We start from the raw sequence: 18,511 nt of genomic DNA, 5'->3' as shown, positions 1-18,511 counted from the left end.
AGAGCACTCAATTTAGGAGGTAAAGTTCTGAGTTTGAACCCCAGTTTTAACACTAGGTAACCAGCTGTGACCTCCAGCGAATTGCTCAGCTCTAACTTGGGCAACTCTTTGCTTGTAGAATGGGGAATAATAGGCAGAATTACAGTTTCCCAAAGATGTCCTAATCCTCAGGAACTGTAAATATGTTAAATAACATGGCAAGGGAGGATTAAAGTTCTAGATGGAATTAAGGTTGTTCATCAGCTGACATTAAAATAAGGAGAATACTCTGGATTATCCAGGAGGGCCATTATAGTCATGAGTCCTGAAAACTGTGGAAGAGGGAAGAAGCAGAGTCAGAGGAATGCCATATGAGAAAGACTAGACTGCGGTCCACTGCTGGTTTTGAAGATGGAAGGGCCTAGGAGGCAAGGAATGGGGGCGGCCTTTAGAAGTAGAAAACACAAGATACAAGATTGTCCCCTAGAGCTTTCAGAGAAAAATGGAGCCCTGCAGACACCTTAACTGCAGCCCAGTGAGACTCATTTTGGGCTCTGACCTCCAGAACTGTTAAGATAATAAAATTATGTTGTTTTAAGGCATTGAAGTTGTGGTAATTTCTTCTCAGCAACAGGAAACTAAGACGGTAGGTAATAGCACCTGCCCTGCCTTCCCCATGAAGTACAGTGAGGGTCAAGGAGAGAATAGCTGTGGAAAGACTTGGCAAACTACCAAATGCAATGCAACTCCAAAGCCTTTGATATTGTTTAACTGCCAAAGTGAAGGTACACAGAGCAGTTATCCTGAACCAAGGGTAGAAAGCACAGACCAAAGGTCTGCCCAATTCCTTGCATGGTCTGGCTCCTTTCTGTTTCCACTCTTTCTGAGAGTTAAATGTCTCTCCCCTCGGGGAGTGAGATCAGTGCTCCCTTTTTCTCAGGACAGTTCCTGCACTGGTGAGATCACTCCAAGATGCTACTGGTTGTTACAGCTTCGCTCCTCTGTGGTCCATTGGCTCAAACAGCTGTCACCTCAGAAAGTTGCCATGTTCGTCTTGATCACATCTAGCACTTAGCTGTATGTGAGCCCATCTCTGTCCCTCAGAAATGTGGGCAGTGACTTAGGTGAAAAGTTAAGGTTTAGCATGTGTTCACAGGATCACCATTCTTACTAGACCGGATGGTGCTCCCAGAATGTAGTGACCTTGCTAACAATGGCCATGACCATTGTTATGGTCATGTTCTTGGCTGTGTAGTCTCTCCCAACTCGACCAAGACAAGGATATTTCCAAGCTTATTTTCTCCTTTGATTGTTTTCCTTCTGGTAACCTAAAGCTTATCTTGCCTCTCCTAACGAAAATAATCCTTCCCATATATCTAATATTAGGTACCCGGAAATTGCCTAGGTTGAAGCTTCTCATATGAAGAATTTAAGATCCAATGGGAATATAGAATTAGCAGGTGAACTTATGAAAGCCCTGGCCCCCTCTTTTTTTAATGTTCATTAAATTAAATACAGAAGATAGCTCACTAAATAAATACTGTATCACTGACAATCTACAATTCTTAAATTAGTCATAATGGGGACTGTGCAATTAATTTCCGTTTACCATCTCTTGTGCACCAGAATCTTTTCAGGATCTTCCTCCTACGCAGCTTCAACAAGATGCTTATAAATTAGATTTGTTGTGTGGTAGATAATACACATGCTGCTAAGCATTTTTTCTGTATCTCTTCATGTAGTCATTGCCTTTCTGCCTTTAGGATTTGAAGTGACTTCTAACTCTGGGATTCAGACATGCACAGTAGCAATTGGAATGCTTGAAAAACCAAACACCTTGGGCAATGTCGATTCAACTGGTTTGATATTTCTCAAAACCTTCTCCAGTACAATTGGTTATTATCTATGCTCGGGATAATATTGTGCCAAATCCCATGCCTTCAACCTGTCTAACTCATATCTCAGCACCCACTGTCTGATCTCCTGAGTACATATCTGGGTTCACATCTTTCTTCAGTGCTCCTCACGTGGACAAAGACAAAACAAACAAACCAAAGTTCCCAGATCAAATCTTAACAAAACACTAAAGATAATTCAACCAAGGTCATGAAAATTACTTCCAACACGATCCCGTAGACTTCTCCCAGGGTTAGACTTGCTTTTTAAAAATATTGGAAATAAACATATTGCTGAAAATTAGCATGGCCATCAATGTGTTAATTTGTCCATATTAGACTTTTACAAAAGATAACTGGAGGAGGCAGAAGGGGCTACTGCCCTAAGTGATGATTACCGCTGGTGGGGCAGGTAATGTCTGGGCTGCCAGGGGGCAGTGCTTCAGGTAAAGTTTCTGCTGACTGCTCTTACTGAGATGGAGCCAGCCTCTCTGGCCAGGGCACTGGTAAGCCACAATATAATGCAGTGAACACTAAGCCAAGCAAACTTAGAAACATTTGAGTGAACTTCATCTAGCCATGTAGCAGATGTTTACTGAGCCTGGGCTTCATTGAGCCCACCAAAGACCAGAGTGTGTGATATCACTGAAGTTTCTTGTCTTTAAAGAACAATATCTAGGGGACAAAGTGAGAGGAATACAAGTGAAACCAAATATCACTAATATTTATAAACTTTCAGATATTTTAAACATTTCAAAACATGTCATATCAAATTTGTGACAACAAATTTGGCAGAGATATTTCTGCTGGAACATTTGGGAGGCTGCTTAGAAGAGAGAGAATTGGAATGGGCCTTGGGAGGCAGAGAGAATGCTGTGCTTTCTGGGTAAGGCAGGAGCGTCAGCAAAGACAGGAATGTTGGAGTAGGCCTTGTGATTTGAAATTGAAAAAACAAAAATGACAACTTTTAGGGAGTGTTTGGCAAGAACATAGGGTTGTGTTTTAGAGGTCAAGCCTGAGAACCACATGGGGTCCCAATTGTGGAGTGTGTGAGGTGCCAGACTTGGTTTCTGTGCTATATAGATGTTGCTGGAGTTTCTTGTGGAGGTAAATGCCACGATCAGAGCTGGACTGGGAGAGCTCCATCATACAGTGGGGTGGGGGGCACATAATGTGGAGCATGGTGGATGGGGTGGGGGGGGGGCAGAGCTTTTTACTCCAGAGGGGAGGTCAGGAAGACTACTCCCTAAATTGAGAGGCATTCTCATTGCTGTCTACATTGAGGTCCCCTTGCTACCCTGCCTTCACTCCACACCTGTCCAGCACTCAGAGCAGTGTTCACAATGTGGACAGATATTATCCAGATTCTCAGGTTTTCCAAGGGCAGGTAACAGGTTAGCATAACCTTGTTGAGATTCTTGAGAGGGCTAATGGGGAAATATGTGTGTGTGTGTGTGTGTGTGTGTGTGTGTGTGTGTGTGTGTGTGTGTAAAGTGACAGATAAAAAAACCATAAAGGCAATATTTTCTCATTGCAGAATTGCAGAATGTTTGGGAAATAATAGAAAAATGCAAAGAAAAAGAAATTTCTCATGATCCTGCCACACAGTAACAACTACTGTTAACATGTAGTGAATTTATCTATGCATAAATACAGTCATAAATATAAACAGTTTTTAACAAAATTGAGATTATACTTCATGTGTTTTTAGTCTGCTTTTTACAGACCGTTTAAACATATTATTTTTCATGTGTCATAAAACCATTTGAACTCATACTTAATGGATGCATAATATTCTACTGAATGGATTTAACTTCATTTAATCATTCTATCCAATATTTGGGTTGATTCCAATTTTTTATTATTATAAATAACACTGAGATGAACATACAAGTGGATAAACCTTTTATCGGGTCCCTCATGGTTTCCTTGGACAGATTCCTAGAAGAGAAATTATAGGGTCAAAAGAGTAAATATTTATAAGATTCTTGTTCCATATAGCCACATGGCTTTCCAGGACAGTCATGCCAATTTGTACTTGCATCAATATGGTCTGCATACGTCACTCCACTGCCATTGCCATGGTCACCAGCATCTTCCAAGTTGCTAAATTCAATGGTTAATTCTCAGCACTCAGCTTACTCAACTGTCAGTTGTATTTGACACAGTTGAACACTCCGTCCCCTGATACACTTTCTTTCCTTGGTTTTAGTGTTTCAAGGACACTGCAGTTTCCAGGTTGTCTTTTTCCCTCTCACGCTCCTTATCGGGTCCCTCCTTATCTCTTTGACCCTTAAACAGTGCCATAGAGCTCCATTCTCCAGACTCTTTTCTATCTGTATTTGCTGTCTTGGTGACCTGCAGATTATATCTTTAAATGCTCTTCAAGCACTGATGTCTCCTAAGTTCTTATCTGCAGGCCAGCCCACTCTATTGAAAATAGGCCCAGTACATCTTTTGTCTACTAACATCCCCTTTTGGATGTCTAGTAGGCAGCTAGCCTTTTCAAAACCAAATTCCTTATTTCCAAAAACCCCAGCACGATCCTCCCATAGGCTTCCTTATCTCATAAATGCTAATTCTGTTTTCTCAATTGTTCAGGCCACAAACCTATTAGGCAATTTGAGTTAGTTCCAGTTTTTAATTATGATAAGCAACACTGAGATGAACGAGCAGGTATAAAACTTTTTAACTGGTCTCCTCACTTTCTCTTACACCCCATATCTAATCTGTAAGTGGACTGTTTTGACTTTCACTTTACAATACACTCAGAAATGGACCACACTTCCATACCTCGGCACTTCACCTTAGTTCAGGCCATTAGTCTCCCCATTAGCCTCCCCATCATTCCAGTCACCTCCAACTGGTCTCTCTGATTCTGTTCCTCTATTCCCTACCTCCCACGTAGCTTGATTGCCCCAGAATGGCAGTCAGAGTGAAAGTATCAAAATGCAAGCCATAGTCTCCTCAGTGCTTTGCTCGAAGCCCACCAGGACTTTCCACATCACTTGGGATAAAGCCTGGGTGCTTATGTCACCTACTGACCCCATTTCCAACATTCTACCTCCTTCACTCAGTTCTAGCTCACCGGACTCCTACCGTGTTTCCCTGAAAATAAGACCTAACTGGAAAATAAGCCCTAGCATGATTTTTCAGGATGACATCCCCTGAACATAAGCCCTACTGCGTCTTTTGAAGCAAAAATTAATATAAAACCTGTTCTTATTTTGGGGAAACACGGCATATCATTTTGCAAATGTTGCCTTCTCAATGAGGACTTTACTGAACCCCAGAACACTTTTCATCTTGTAAAACTAAAAGTCTGTACCCATTAAACCACAACTCCTCATTTCCCTTTTCCCCAGCCCCTGGCAACCATCGTTCTACTTTCAGTCTCTATGAATTGGACTACTCTAATTACCACATATAAGTGGAAATCATGTAGTATTTGTGTTTTTTGTGACTGGCGTATTTCCTTTAACATAATGTCCTTATGTTTCATCCATGTTGTAGCATGTGTCAGAATTTCCTTATTTTTAAAGACTGAATAATATTCCATTGCATATATACACCACCGTTTTTTATCCATTCCTCTATCAGTGGACACTTGGGTTACTTCTGTCTTTTGGCTATTGTGAGTAATGCTATTATGAACATCGGTGTACTGATATCTCTTTGAGACCCTGCTTTCAATTTTTTTGAGTATTATATGAAGAGAAAATTCTGGATTATATGTAATTTCTTTTTTTAAATTTTTTGAGAAACTGCCATACTGTTTTCCATAGCAGCTGTACCATTTTACATTCCCAACAAAAATGCACTAGGATTCCAATTTATCTAAGCCTTTGCCAACACCTATTATATTTTCTATTTTTACATCCCAGTGGGTGTGAAGTGGTATCTCATTGTGGGATTTATTTCTCTAATGATTAGTGCTTCAAGAATCTCTTTATGTGCTTTTTGACCATTTATATATATTTTTTTGGAAAAAAAATCCATTCAAGTCCTTTGCCCACTTTTTCATAGTTGTTTTTTTGTTGTTCTTGGTATTATTGAGTTGTTTTAGTGTTTTTTATTTTTTCCTGATTGGCCTCAATGATTATTGTTTTTTTGATGATGCTTATGTTAAATTTTGAAGGATGAGTAGGAACACTGTGTTGGGGTGGAAAGGTGGGCAGTCTAATCTTGGCGAAGATAATGGCATGTATAAATTGTAGTAGGTGAAAGAAACACGTATATAAGCATACATATGCATTGATGTCCTATCTGTAAAATGTATATGCAATTTACATATTTGCCCATAATAGCATATATAATAACATGGTTTCTCAAGAGCAGCACTACTGACCTTTTAGGTTGGATAATTCTTTTTTGTGGGGCACTGTCCTGTGTACTTTAATGTGTTTAGCAGCATCTTGGGCCTCTACCCACTAGATGTTGGTAACTCCTTCCCCTGCCTCCAGTTGTGACAATTAAAATATCTCCATACATTGCTAAATGTCCCCCGGGAGGGGGCAACTCTTCCCCTTACCCCAGTCGAGAATCATTGCTATAAGAGGAGGTGTTGGATAAATTGATAGATGGGGGATATAGTGGTTTATTGTTATATTGTGATTGAAAGCCTTATCTATAACAGCCTCTATATGTGTGTAAGTCAATATTCAACGATATATCAATTATGTCAATAGGTTTAGGGGTCATCCTAAAGAATATTTCTTTTATATTCTTTGTGAGTGAGTATTGATATTATTGTTATTTCTTATTGAGCACAAATTATGCTGAGGTTCTCTTGTTAAGACTTCATTATACCAGGTCTCATAAAAAATATGGTGAATGTTTAAATTAAAAAAAAAATTATTGTAGTAAAAGACACGTTGCCATTAATCCCTCTCACTTCAAACACACTTATCCCATCGCTCTTGCCACTTTCCAAAGCAGTTCTGGAAGTCCTCTTTCATGAGTGTCTTTACTTCATTCTCCATCATGACAAGTCTCCGTGTCACCCATCGCTTCTGGCACATGGCAATTTCTGTCAAATTAAAACATTACGGTGTGTCCTCATCCACCTATTCACTGGATCTGGCACCATGTGACTTCTAGCTCTTCCCCAAAGTCAAAATGACCATGAAAGGAAAACGTTTTGAATCTATTCAGGACATTGGAGCATCCATGACAGTACAACTAAAGACACAAAAGAGGACTTTCAGAACTGCTTCAGAAAGTGACAAGAATGATGGGATAAGAGTTTTCAAAGCAAGGGGGTGGGTGGGGGGATATTTTGAGGGGGATGAAGAGCAATGTGTCTCTTACTGTAATAAATTGTTTTTTTAAATTTAAACATTTGTCATATTTTTCGATCACACCTTGTACAGTAAATTCTAGTATTTCTTCTTTTCTAGTCAGAGGACATCTACTTACTCCTACTCGGAGACTATTTTCAAAGTATTGGACTAAAATTTGTTTCTCTGCATTTCTGGGATCTCTGGTGAGTGAAAGAATGAGAAACTTTTAGCTTTCACCCACATTTTTATAGCTTGCACACAAGAGAAAAAGAAAGGATGACAATTGAATAAAGTATAACATATTCATCTCTGATATTTTAAGACTTGCCCAACAGCAGGAAAGTTTCGTTCTGCAAAGATTTCCGGGGAGGATTTTGACATCTCTAACAGTAATTTTGACTGGTTTAGACGGGCTTTTGAAATTTTAAGTTGATTAAGCACCTCCCCTGCCTGATTCCTGCCTTCCACCTGTGTCCTTTGCAATTTGCAACACACCATTAAAATTAGGGCCACTATCATTCAACTTTCCCAGGAATTTCCTGCAAAAAGCATTAATAAAAAAGTTAAAAAAAAAAAAAAGAAAGAAATGATGTTGCACCATTTGTATGTTGGTAAACTCTAAAATTTGTCCATCTCTAATCTGAGATACAGACAATTCATGTATAGTGAGCGATCAAATCCAGAGACTGGTTTTATGAGGTTCTCACTCTGAAGGCAGTGGTGTATTTAGTTGGCTGCAGGGGTTGGAGCCTCCCTTTGAAGAGATGAGAATGGTCATTCAAAAACTAAAAATGTCAATTGTATTTAGAAAATTGACAATTCACTACTGACTGGTGTTCATTTGGGTGGTGTTGATATTTCCTAATAGAGTATATTTTTCTTACATTGTTATCAGGATGTAAAATGTATGCACAATAAATGTAAATTATACTTTTTTGCTCCTCTCCTTTTATGTTTTTTTTAATTGTGGTAAAAGAAAAAAACACGCAATTTACCCTTTTCAAACTCTTCCAGTTGTATAGTACAGTATTGTTAACAATAAAACAATATTGTACAGAAGATCTCTAGAACTTTATCATCTTGCATGACTGAAACTATATTGTGAAGTAACAAAAATTCAACCGAGTCCATTTTAAAGCTTTAATTGGCTTTATTAAATGATTCATGAATGGGACAGCATCCCATCTAGCAAGTAGAGAGGTTTTCAAAGGCAGAGAGGGGGTGGACAAAGGAACTTATTAGCAATGAACGCATTTTTTCAGGCAGTTGCCCTCTTAAGGGGAACGGAAGGGGATTCATCAGAGGCCTTCTAGTGGTGACCAGGAAATTCCAGGTTTGCTGGTTACAGGTCACATTCCTGGAGAATGAGTAAGCTGTAATGAGGTTAAGTATTAAGTCTTGTTTTGCTGATGTGGGGCCTTAACACAAGTGACTCCATTTGGGGCCTGTTGTCTCTTTTTTGAGCAATACCCATTGAACAGCAGCTCCCCTTTTTCCTCACCACCTATCCCTTTAGTTTTTATCCCCAAAGCTCAGTAGTGAAGAGAGGCAAGAGGGAGGCAAGTAATCCCCAAATCGCTTCTAATTGTCTTTAAACAGCTTGGCTCTGCTTCTAACTGTACTTATGCTCTTCATCTGGGTGATTTAAAGATAAAGGTTAATGTTTATTTAGCAATTATGGATCTATGCTAAGCTGTTTTAATCATTAGCTCATTTAAATATCTCAACAGCATTGTTAGTTAGATACAATTATTCTCTGCTACTTTTTTTATAGAGGAGATAACAGATTGGGAAAATTGAATACCATCCTCACTTTAACACATGAAATAGCAGACTGATGGTTGAAAGTCAGGCCACCTGCCTCAAGAATGTATACCATTAATAACTCTGCTAAACCGGATTTGAAATATCCCTGCTCCTCTTCCAGTACATGCATACTCCCATTGCAGATCTTATGTCAGGAAAAGCTGGATAAAGAATCAAAGCAAAATAAAGCAAAAGCGAAACAAAAACAAAAACAGAAAACCAAGAATCTTCAATAGGAATTCTTTCCTGTTCATATTGTGAAAGGCACATAAAGGCCGAACTCACAGACATCTAAACAGATATCGTCATACGTTTTGTACCTCCAGAACTGAATTAAAAATGGGAAGGCAAGGCTTGTAAATCTGTTTCGATAGAAACCAACTATCATAGTGTTACCACAAGTCATGCCTACGTCATGAATTCAGTCCACCATGAATTCAGACACATTTTTGTTTAACTCAATGGTAAATATTTTAAGGAAAGGTGTGTGTTTTCCATTTGGCACGGTCGTCACCACTCTTTATCTGGCTTTATCTGCTTCACTCACTCACTTTACCTGCTTTGCCCTCTTAGGCATTTGTGTTTGGAATTCCTGCTTAACAATAAAAATGTGGGTGTACATGGAATGATTTTCTCTATATCTGCAGCATATTAATATACAATATACGTGTTTTGGCTTGAGACAACTTCTGATGAGGCCTTTGGTCTCTTATTATATTTGTTAATATAATATCATGGTTGCCCTTTTCCTTTCCTTCCTTTTTTTTTTTTTTTTTTTTTTTGTTTTGGTACTGCCATTATATTTTCCTGTTGGATACCTGTTCATTTAATTCTTCATGTCCACTTGGCCAGTGGTAGGTATGTGTTAGAGGAGGAAAGGGGTTCTCTGTGTGTGTGTGCGTGTGTGTGTATTTCTTAGAGATGCTTTAAAAAAGACCTGCATGTAGACCTGCATCTCTGACTTCTCCTTGTCCCTTGGTAAAGATATTAAAGTGCTATGGTTTCAAGGTGCCGGAAAGTATTACTGGGCACGTGGCGGGGGAGGGGCACGGAAGGTGGCAGTGTTTGAGTTGATCAGAGGAGGTCAAAGTCAAGTTGCTTTCCTCCTCTGTGCCTCAGTTTCCTTATCTGTAAAATGCAAGGAATGATACTTCACATAATTTGTTTGTGGTTTTGATAAAATATCCAGAAAAGTGCCTGACACTTTAGAAATCCAGAACATGTAGGTTGCTATTTCCTTTCCTTTTATTCTTCTTAGAAACAAGGATTGAATACAGACACTGCCAGTGATATCAAAGTATATGAAAGGATTTCTGATGAGAATGTCAGGGAAAGGTTGCAATAAAAGTGTACTCTTAACAAAAGCTACCTAAAACCACCACGCAATTTCAATATGCCTTATATGTGAATTAGTCTCCGTGTGTATGCATGCACGTATATGCCATATCAGTGTACGTGTAAGCGTATGTGTGCACACATGTATGCGACACGTGTGCAAATTGCTGTGTTTGTGTATGCAAATGTGGGTGTGGGTGAAGAAAGAACAGGGCTGGAGGAAGAGGATATATTGCATTAGCTATTCGATGGTAACCCTTATTCAGTATATTGTAACTCATGTTGTATAAAATAAAGTTTGTTTATTGTTGGTCTTATCTTCTGATTAAAATCATAGGCATGCAGCTTCTTTATACCTGCATAAAATGAGCAGTTTAATTTCTCAGCACCTGGAGAAAATTGATTTCATTGCCCGTTATGTAGCCCATCAGTACATGGTGTGAAGCAAGTGAGGGCAGTTATGAAAGCCTCCTTCTGACCCAGTATATTTGTCCTCTCAAGCTCTGCAAGGAGCTTGGATGCTTCTCTGAGTTTCCCTCAAAGGCAGCAGGGTGCTTTTCCCAGTTGTCCCCATCCCATCATAGTGACAATGGAGGAGAAAGTCATTCTGTGTCTGAATTAGCAATCTAAGAGCTTTCCTCATAGATTATTCACACATGAATGAAAAAAAACCCAAAAAACCAAGCTACATACTACATCCATTTTCTTAAATATTTGCTGATAACTAGTAATATCTAATTTCAATGAAGCCAAAGCAAATATTTCAGGAAAAGAAAGTAAACTTGTCTCGGAAGCTGTAAAGAAATAAAAGAGGAAAAGGACTATGAATTTTAGCACCTAAAGGGATTGAACTTGCTTTAAAGCTTACTTTGTAATAGTGATATATGCTATGCTAACATTTAAAAAATCCTGTTATTTAATAGTTTTATTTTATAATGTATGGACATGTTTTTTGGCTTTGTTTTGTACTTGGGGCCCCGTGATTCACACCGTGTGTAGAAGTAGCCCTAACAACTGGTGGCAGTAGAACCAAAGACAGGAAAAAGTATACGAGGAAATAAAGTCATGTGCTCATTCAGTCATTCAGCAAGCATTAGAAACTCAAAGAAGTTAGGTTGAGCTGGGTAATAAAGGTGGAAGTTACTATGCTGCTGATAAAGCCAGAGACATAGGCAGTGTGCAGATTTTGTTAGGCTATTTTAAGGAATTTAGAATATAGGGAGATCAATGATAAGCCATTGAATGGTTTGAAGGAGGGTAATGTAGAGTCAGATTTGTATTATAAGATGATTGTTCTCACCACAACGTGCAGAGAGGATTGGAGGGGACAAAGCAAAAACCGCGAGATTGGCTAGTAGTGTTTTATAATAATCCAGTACAGAAATCATCACATTTTGGACTAAGGTAATCACAATTGGCAGGGACAGAATGGATCTGATTTTAGAGCTAATTAGAAGGTAAAATACACAAGGCTCAGGGATTAATTTTAGGAGGTAAGTGAAAAAGCAGAGTTAAGGATGACTATCAGGCTTTTGGCTACACATAAATGGTTGACAGAAACAGTAAGCCAGGCAGGAAATGCTGATGGGAGTAGTAATAAAGCTGGGGTGATGCAGATTGTGAAGGTACATGTTGAGTTTGAGGTGTTCGTGAGACATCCAAATAGAAGAATCAACCAGGAAGCTAAGTTCTCAACTCTGAAACTGAGGAGACCGCAGTTTGAGATTTAATTTATGAATTGTCCCTAGAAAGATGGTAATTGAGGAAAATAAAAGCAAGAGTGAAAGAAGTCACTGAGGAACAGTATGTTGAATGAAAAGAAAAGAAGATTAAGCTGAGGGATGAGGAATGGTGATATCATAGGGATAACAGAGAAAGTTGAGTTCAAAAGGGATGAAAAGGAAGACAAGACAAATATGGTGTTACAGAAGCACCTGGAAGAGAATGCTTCAAGAAGAATGGAATTGCCAGTGGAATCAAAAATTCTTAGTTTAGCCAAAGAAAAGGTCTGAGTGCCTAAGTGTTTGTTGGATTTAAATATTGGAAAGTCGGTGACACTTTTAGTGAGCCCAGTGTCATTGAGTTTCTATAAGTAGAAGCCAGATTGTACCTATTGGATGGGAGGGCTTTTAAGTAAGTATCGAAAGGTAAATCACAATCATAGCTATTGCTTGTCAAGAATATTCATTATACCAAGTGCTCAAAACCAGTATGGGTATCATCATACTCAATCATTGTTGTAGAAACCAAGGACTCTAGAGGTTAAGTCACTTTCCAAGGTGGCACAACAGGAACAGAAAAGTGTTCAGATTTGAACCTGCTTTCTCTGCTGCCAAAACCTGAGACTACACCTTTCTGTTCATTTGGCTTGGCGATGACAAACTTTCTTGAGCAGCAGGATTTGCCTCAAGGTCCTTTGGAGATATGTGCTTTGGAAAATATTGAGAACAAAGGGATCATGAAACCACTTCAATCAACTGAATCACTAAAACAATTCAGAAAGAACAAAATACACAGTGCAATCATAAGGGAATCCTTTTCATGATTAAAGAGCAAAAAAAGCAATCGTGTGATGAAGAGTGACATGGAGAATTGAGTGGGGGAAGAGGAGGAAAGACAGGTGTCCCCAAGGTCAGGGGACAGAGGACCATAAGAATATGATTCCAGTACTTAAAGGAGAGACATCAAAAAAATGAAACCTCATTTGTATGCAGACCTAACCTTGCACAATATTTCAGCTCAATTCAGAAAATGAAGGACTAAATCAGGGGGAAAAATACCAATATTTCATATAGAGGCCCAGACACCCCTTTCTATGTGGTGATATACAAGTACAGATGACTTTATATTTATGCTTTAATTTCTTGTATTTATTCTCTCCTACTAACCCTATCTATTTTCTCCTCTCCTTTTTATTTTATTTTATTTTTTTTTAGATCATGCTTCTTAGTGATCCTGAAATGGAGAGCAGCATATTGATAAGCTCAGACGAAGGGGCGACCTATCAGAAATACCGGCTCACCTTCTATATCCAGAGCCTGCTCTTTCATCCCAGGCAAGAAGACTGGGTGCTGGCCTACAGTCTGGATCAAAAGGTGAACAAAAACTGTTTTCATTCACATTTCGTCACCCAGGGCCACTTTGTTTATGCAATCCAATTCTTGGAGGGGATTAAGTGACATTTCATTATTCCAACCAAGTCGATTTTATTTGCAGCAACTAACTTTCCTTTGTCCTCTTTAGTATCAAAATTTGCAGGCAGGTATCTTTCATTTATCGGCACTGCTCTTTATGATTTCACAGATACAAGATGGTTTTCTCTATAACTTTACTCATTTGACATTTAAAACAGCCCTGTGAAGAAAGCGGCAAATATGTATTCGAAATAATTTTATAGTGACTGTTGTAAATAGAGTTGTTCAAATGCACCCAGCTCATAGCTGGAGGAGCCAGGGTTTGAATGCACATTGTCAGATTCCAAGTCAAGGGTGTATTCCATCACGCCATGCTGCCTTGATTTGGTAAGATTTGAATATACCATTGTTCTGAGTTTAGCAAAGGAAGCAGAACCTCAAATATGTCCATTTTGTTATTTTCTAAAAGTGCATTCCAGATATAGAGGGCCAATAAGTCTTCCTGTTTGAGCTCCATATCCATGTGTACTTGACCTTGTCCTTTGTATGTCTCAGAAGCCTCTTGATTCAACAACTCCATAAATGAACTTTGGATTTCTCCCCCCCACCCCACAAGAAACCTGTTTCTCTTCCTGTATTCCCTAATTGTATCCATTTAGTTGAAAAAGTCAGAAACTTGGGAGTCATCCTTAATACTTCCTTGTTCCTAACCCAGCATCTCTAATCCGTCAAGTCTCATCTCTAAATATTTCTTGATTCCCATGTACTTTGTTCTATTACCACCCCCCCTCAAACATAGGTTACATCTGTCGTTTGAATTATTGCCAGAGCCTCTTCCAGTGTGTTCATACTTGCAACCTGGACAATATATTTCCCGAATTTAGATCTTATGACTTCATGACTTTGTTACAAGTCCTTCAGCATTTTCTCACTGCTCACAGAAAAAAGACCAAAGTCCTCGGTAGGATCTGTAAGCACCTATTTGGTCTGATCCCTCCTTCTCTCTCTTGACTCACTGTTGAATCACTTCCCCTTGGATGGTTTCCTTCAGCCCCTCACCCCAGCTGTCTCCCTTGGTCTATTTCCTCGGCCTAGAATCTTCTTCCCTAAAGTAAACCTCGCCACTGTCAAATCGCAGATCTAGTATCACTTCCTCAGGACTTCTTCCCTAAATTCTTTGACAAAGTTTTACCATCCTTGATGTTCTTTCTCATAGCGCTGTGAGAAGGACGATCAGGAACCCTTCAAAATACCTGTCATGGTTGAGATTCTATGTTGATTCATGTGATTTTTGGATCATCTTCATTACTCCCTAGATCACAAGCTCCTGGAAGGCAAGACCGTGTCTGGTTTTGCTCACTGTGTAACACCAGTCCCTAGCACAGTGCGTGGTACTTAATAAGCGCTCGGTAAATATTTGTGAAGTCGGCGGATTAGTGGATGAATGCATAAATGCTATGGTAACAAGCCCTCTATTGCTGGTCACCTTAAATGTAAGACAATGGACTTTAGATGATTCTTCTTCGTGTTTCCTGCCATCTCCAGAACCTAAGTACAGTGCTTGATGTCAAATGATTGTGTAATAACATTGTGGAATCAATCAGTAAAGGAAAATAGAAAATTCCAAGCCCTGTCTTGCATAGAGATATCCACAGAATAATCTTGGCTGAAATAGCTTCTTCTCTTTGTTCTCTCTTCAATCCTAAAGCAGTTACTCTTCAGTGTATATTTGAATATGTGACTGTATATGTGAGTGAGTGTGTGTGCGTGTGTGTGCATGTGTGATGTCAGCACCTTTAAACAATAATTTCAACATAACCTTTATATCTCTCATTAATGGAGCCTTGAGGTGGGCGTCGGGTGCTTACTGCAATCCCCTAAGGACACCCACATGACATTTGCAGAGCAAAAGCCATTGCAAACACATTTCTTTCATGGCATCAAGTGGATATTGTATGAAAGACTTAGCCAAATGTCAGGTAGTCTGTGAGTTTAGATGCTTAGGATAGCCAGGAATTTTGAAGCTATATTGAAAAAAAACAAATGATTTGCATGTTGTTCCATGGCTGGATGGTAATTTACTTAGAAGCAGCTCAGGAGTCCTAAACCATGTTTTTATTTACTCAAAAACAAGCCACAATAGAAGCAGCAGACCTCTCATGCCAAGAGGTTGATAACCCAAATGCAGTGTGCCTTGTGTTTATCCAGAAGGAGTATTCTTTTTCTCCATCGCCACAGCAGTGAGAACATTTGGGGCATTGCTCAAAAAGGACCTACCCTTGTGGATATAATGCATTCGAAACACTTCCAGACTTGGGGGCTACTTTTACACTTAGTCAAAATATTTGGAAATGTGGCAGTGGGTGTGGATGGATTTTCCTCACCACACTGCACATTTCTGGATGCATTATCCCTTCGGTACTCTTTCTTGTTGATACCTTTTGTGTAAAGTGGCTGAATATTCTTCAGGCCCGTAAAGTTTCGAACTGGTGCCCTGTCATTCTTTTAAATAAGCGGTGTGAAGAGGCAGATGATGCCTCTGGCAATGTTTGCAGAGATGACATGAAACACCCAGACCCAGTCATCCAGGTTGCAGAAGAGTTTGTCTTTATTTGGGGGGTAATTTATCAGTTTAGAGTCAAGGAAAGTGACACGATGCAGCAGCAAATGAAGATGTAAGGTAGTGGAGATTGACATACAATTTCTTATTTCAGACTGCAGCCTTGTCTGATGTGCATGCAACAAGGCAGCTGGTTTCTTCTAGAGAAAATGAAAAGTGCTAGTGTTAAGGTAACTGCAGCATCAAAGGGACATATTTGTGATGAGGAGTGAATCGATGTTTCCATTATTGTGCCTTTGATGAAATGCACTAGCAATTTCTTTAGAATCGGTCAGGCTATCACATTCTGTTGTATGTATTACAAAAGACCTAATTGGATGATATTTTAAAGGGACAATATCCAATTTAATATCCACTAAATTTCTAGATATAATTTTGTTCTCTCCAGAAGGCATTTTCCTAGTTCCCCAGCAGTGCCTTTACCAAGCGAGATCTCCTGGCAAGTCTCCTGCAGCGGAACTAGGAAAATACCTTCTGGAGACAACAAAATTGTATCTAGAAATTTAGTGATGCACATAGCGTTGTGTTAGTTGAGGTGCCCAATGGCAGCTTTTGAGTCAATTGGGAAACATGGCTACCTTGCCTTGGTGTCAAGGTCAGACTGTGGGTGAAGATCATACAAGCCTTCCAACTTCCAAAGCTGCAAAGGGATAGTGAGGTAAGGGGCAAATGCACCTTGCACTTGACTGTGTGGGAGGGCCATGCCTCTCCACTTCTGATAGTACCAATACAGCAAAGTCCTTTCTGTATCCCGCTCAGCTTGACTTGGGCTTTTGATCAAGTCCTTCCATCCTGGACTCCCTGTGAAAGTCCCAAATTCCTGCCAATTCCTGTGCCAGCTTCTCCTCTGCCCTACAGATTTTCCTGTAATCTTGAATTTTAATATAAAAAGACTCAGAAACTTAGTAAAGACAAGAGATTCTTTCTTGGATATAAGAATCTTTGGAGATGCTTTACAAGAATCTCTGCAATTAAAACACAACCAGCGAAAATAATAGGTTATGGTTGACCAATTTGGAATAATAAAAGAAAAGCTAATCCCCTCCTCTTCCCTCCCCTCCTTTCCTTTCTCCTCTCCTGTGAGAACCAAAGCGCTAGAAAATCTTTTGAGGGCTGTATATTTACCAATTATTTAAAAGGAAGGATTTTTTTGTTTTGTTTTGTTTTCATCAGGCTAGTTTCTCACTGATGACTGAAATAGCTTACCTTGTGATGTTTTGAATTACCTGGAGTGTTCAGTAATCTTATTAAACCTGAAAATTTTTGGAGATAGGTTTTGAGGACATTGCAATCCTATAAATAGATAGCTAGGTGCTATACTCATTGCTGTAGAAAGCTGGTTTTGTCAAGAGAGTGTAGTTTTTTAAAAAATGGGCACATGCTCATGCATTCACAGATGTGTACATCCTGGCACAGGGGCTTCCCACGGAGATAAAGGGCTGACAATAGCTAGTTTTCTGCATAAGAGGTGGTATTGCAAAGCTCTTTATTATCATTTATCTTCTTGGCAAAATGAAACTTGAACAAATACAGCTGGCTTTGGAGATCAGAGATGAGGAACTCAATGGGATTTCAGACTCTTGTTTTTCAGACACTTCTGGACAATGCTATTCTATAATATCCAATAATTTCAAAGTGAAAACCACTTTCTGAAGTACTAGCACACTAATGATACGTTGCTGTTACAGTAGTTGGGGAGGTGGGTGTGCAACTATGGTTTTTTTTTTTTGATCACCTGCTACCAGCCAAGTTCAATAGCAGGTTAAGAAGCCGAGGCAGTTGGTCACTTGCAAAACAGGGTTCACAGTGGAGGAGGTGATAGTGGTTCCATGTGGGCTTTGCTGCTTGGATCCTACCTAGGGCTGCCACGTCATACACAAGCAGGGCCCTGGGGAAGTAGAGTATATCTGTAGTTTGGAGGACCTGAAAATTCAAAAGGAAGTTTAAACCTGTATTTCTGCAGTGCTGGATAAAAATGAAGATGTTTCTTTCATTTATATGCTCATATACACTCTCAGATTAGAAATGTAACTGTATTCAGAGCCTCCAGGATTAGCAGGTGATGATAACTTTCCTTAGCAGCCATTGACAAAAATAGGCATCACGTCTCCCCACCTGATGGGGCTAACGCTGTTGGGGATTAACTAGGGATGAACATGATTTTGAAGCTTATCCTCCATAGAATAAGCGTAGGACTGAAGGACACTTTTTATTTAAAGAAAAACATTGCATTTTCATTAGGACCTCTTCCATGCCTATACAATCATTTGCATATCATTTAAGAGAAGAAAATCCAGTCCCACTCACCAATGACAAGCTGACACTGCTCTTACAGATGCCTCATCAGTACATTGAAGATGTGCTATTTCCATCACCATAGAAACACCAGTCTCCATGAGGCCATTTTCCTGTAGAAAACAAAAACAGTGGACCTAGAATGGCCCTATTTTTTGTAAAGGA

General features: G+C 39.4%; 1 protein-coding gene across 2 annotated transcripts in view; it reads left to right on the top strand.

Moving 5' to 3' along the window:
- The window catches only part of SORCS3 (sortilin related VPS10 domain containing receptor 3), a 541,876-nt gene that overhangs the window by 273,519 nt on the left and 249,846 nt on the right, over positions 1-18,511 (top strand). For both annotated transcript variants that reach the window (XM_081075409.1, XM_081075410.1), the window contains exon 4: positions 13,234-13,392. In XM_081075409.1, coding sequence (XP_080931535.1) covers positions 13,234-13,392 — 159 coding nt within the window. The remainder of the gene's footprint in view (positions 1-13,233; positions 13,393-18,511) is intronic.

The sequence above is a fragment of the Rhinolophus hipposideros genome (assembly GCF_964194185.1).
Source record: "Rhinolophus hipposideros genome assembly, chromosome: 15".
NCBI classification, from domain to species: domain Eukaryota; kingdom Metazoa; phylum Chordata; class Mammalia; order Chiroptera; family Rhinolophidae; genus Rhinolophus; species Rhinolophus hipposideros.
Note: the sequence above shows the minus strand (reverse complement) of the source record. Positions and strands in the feature narration are given on the sequence as shown.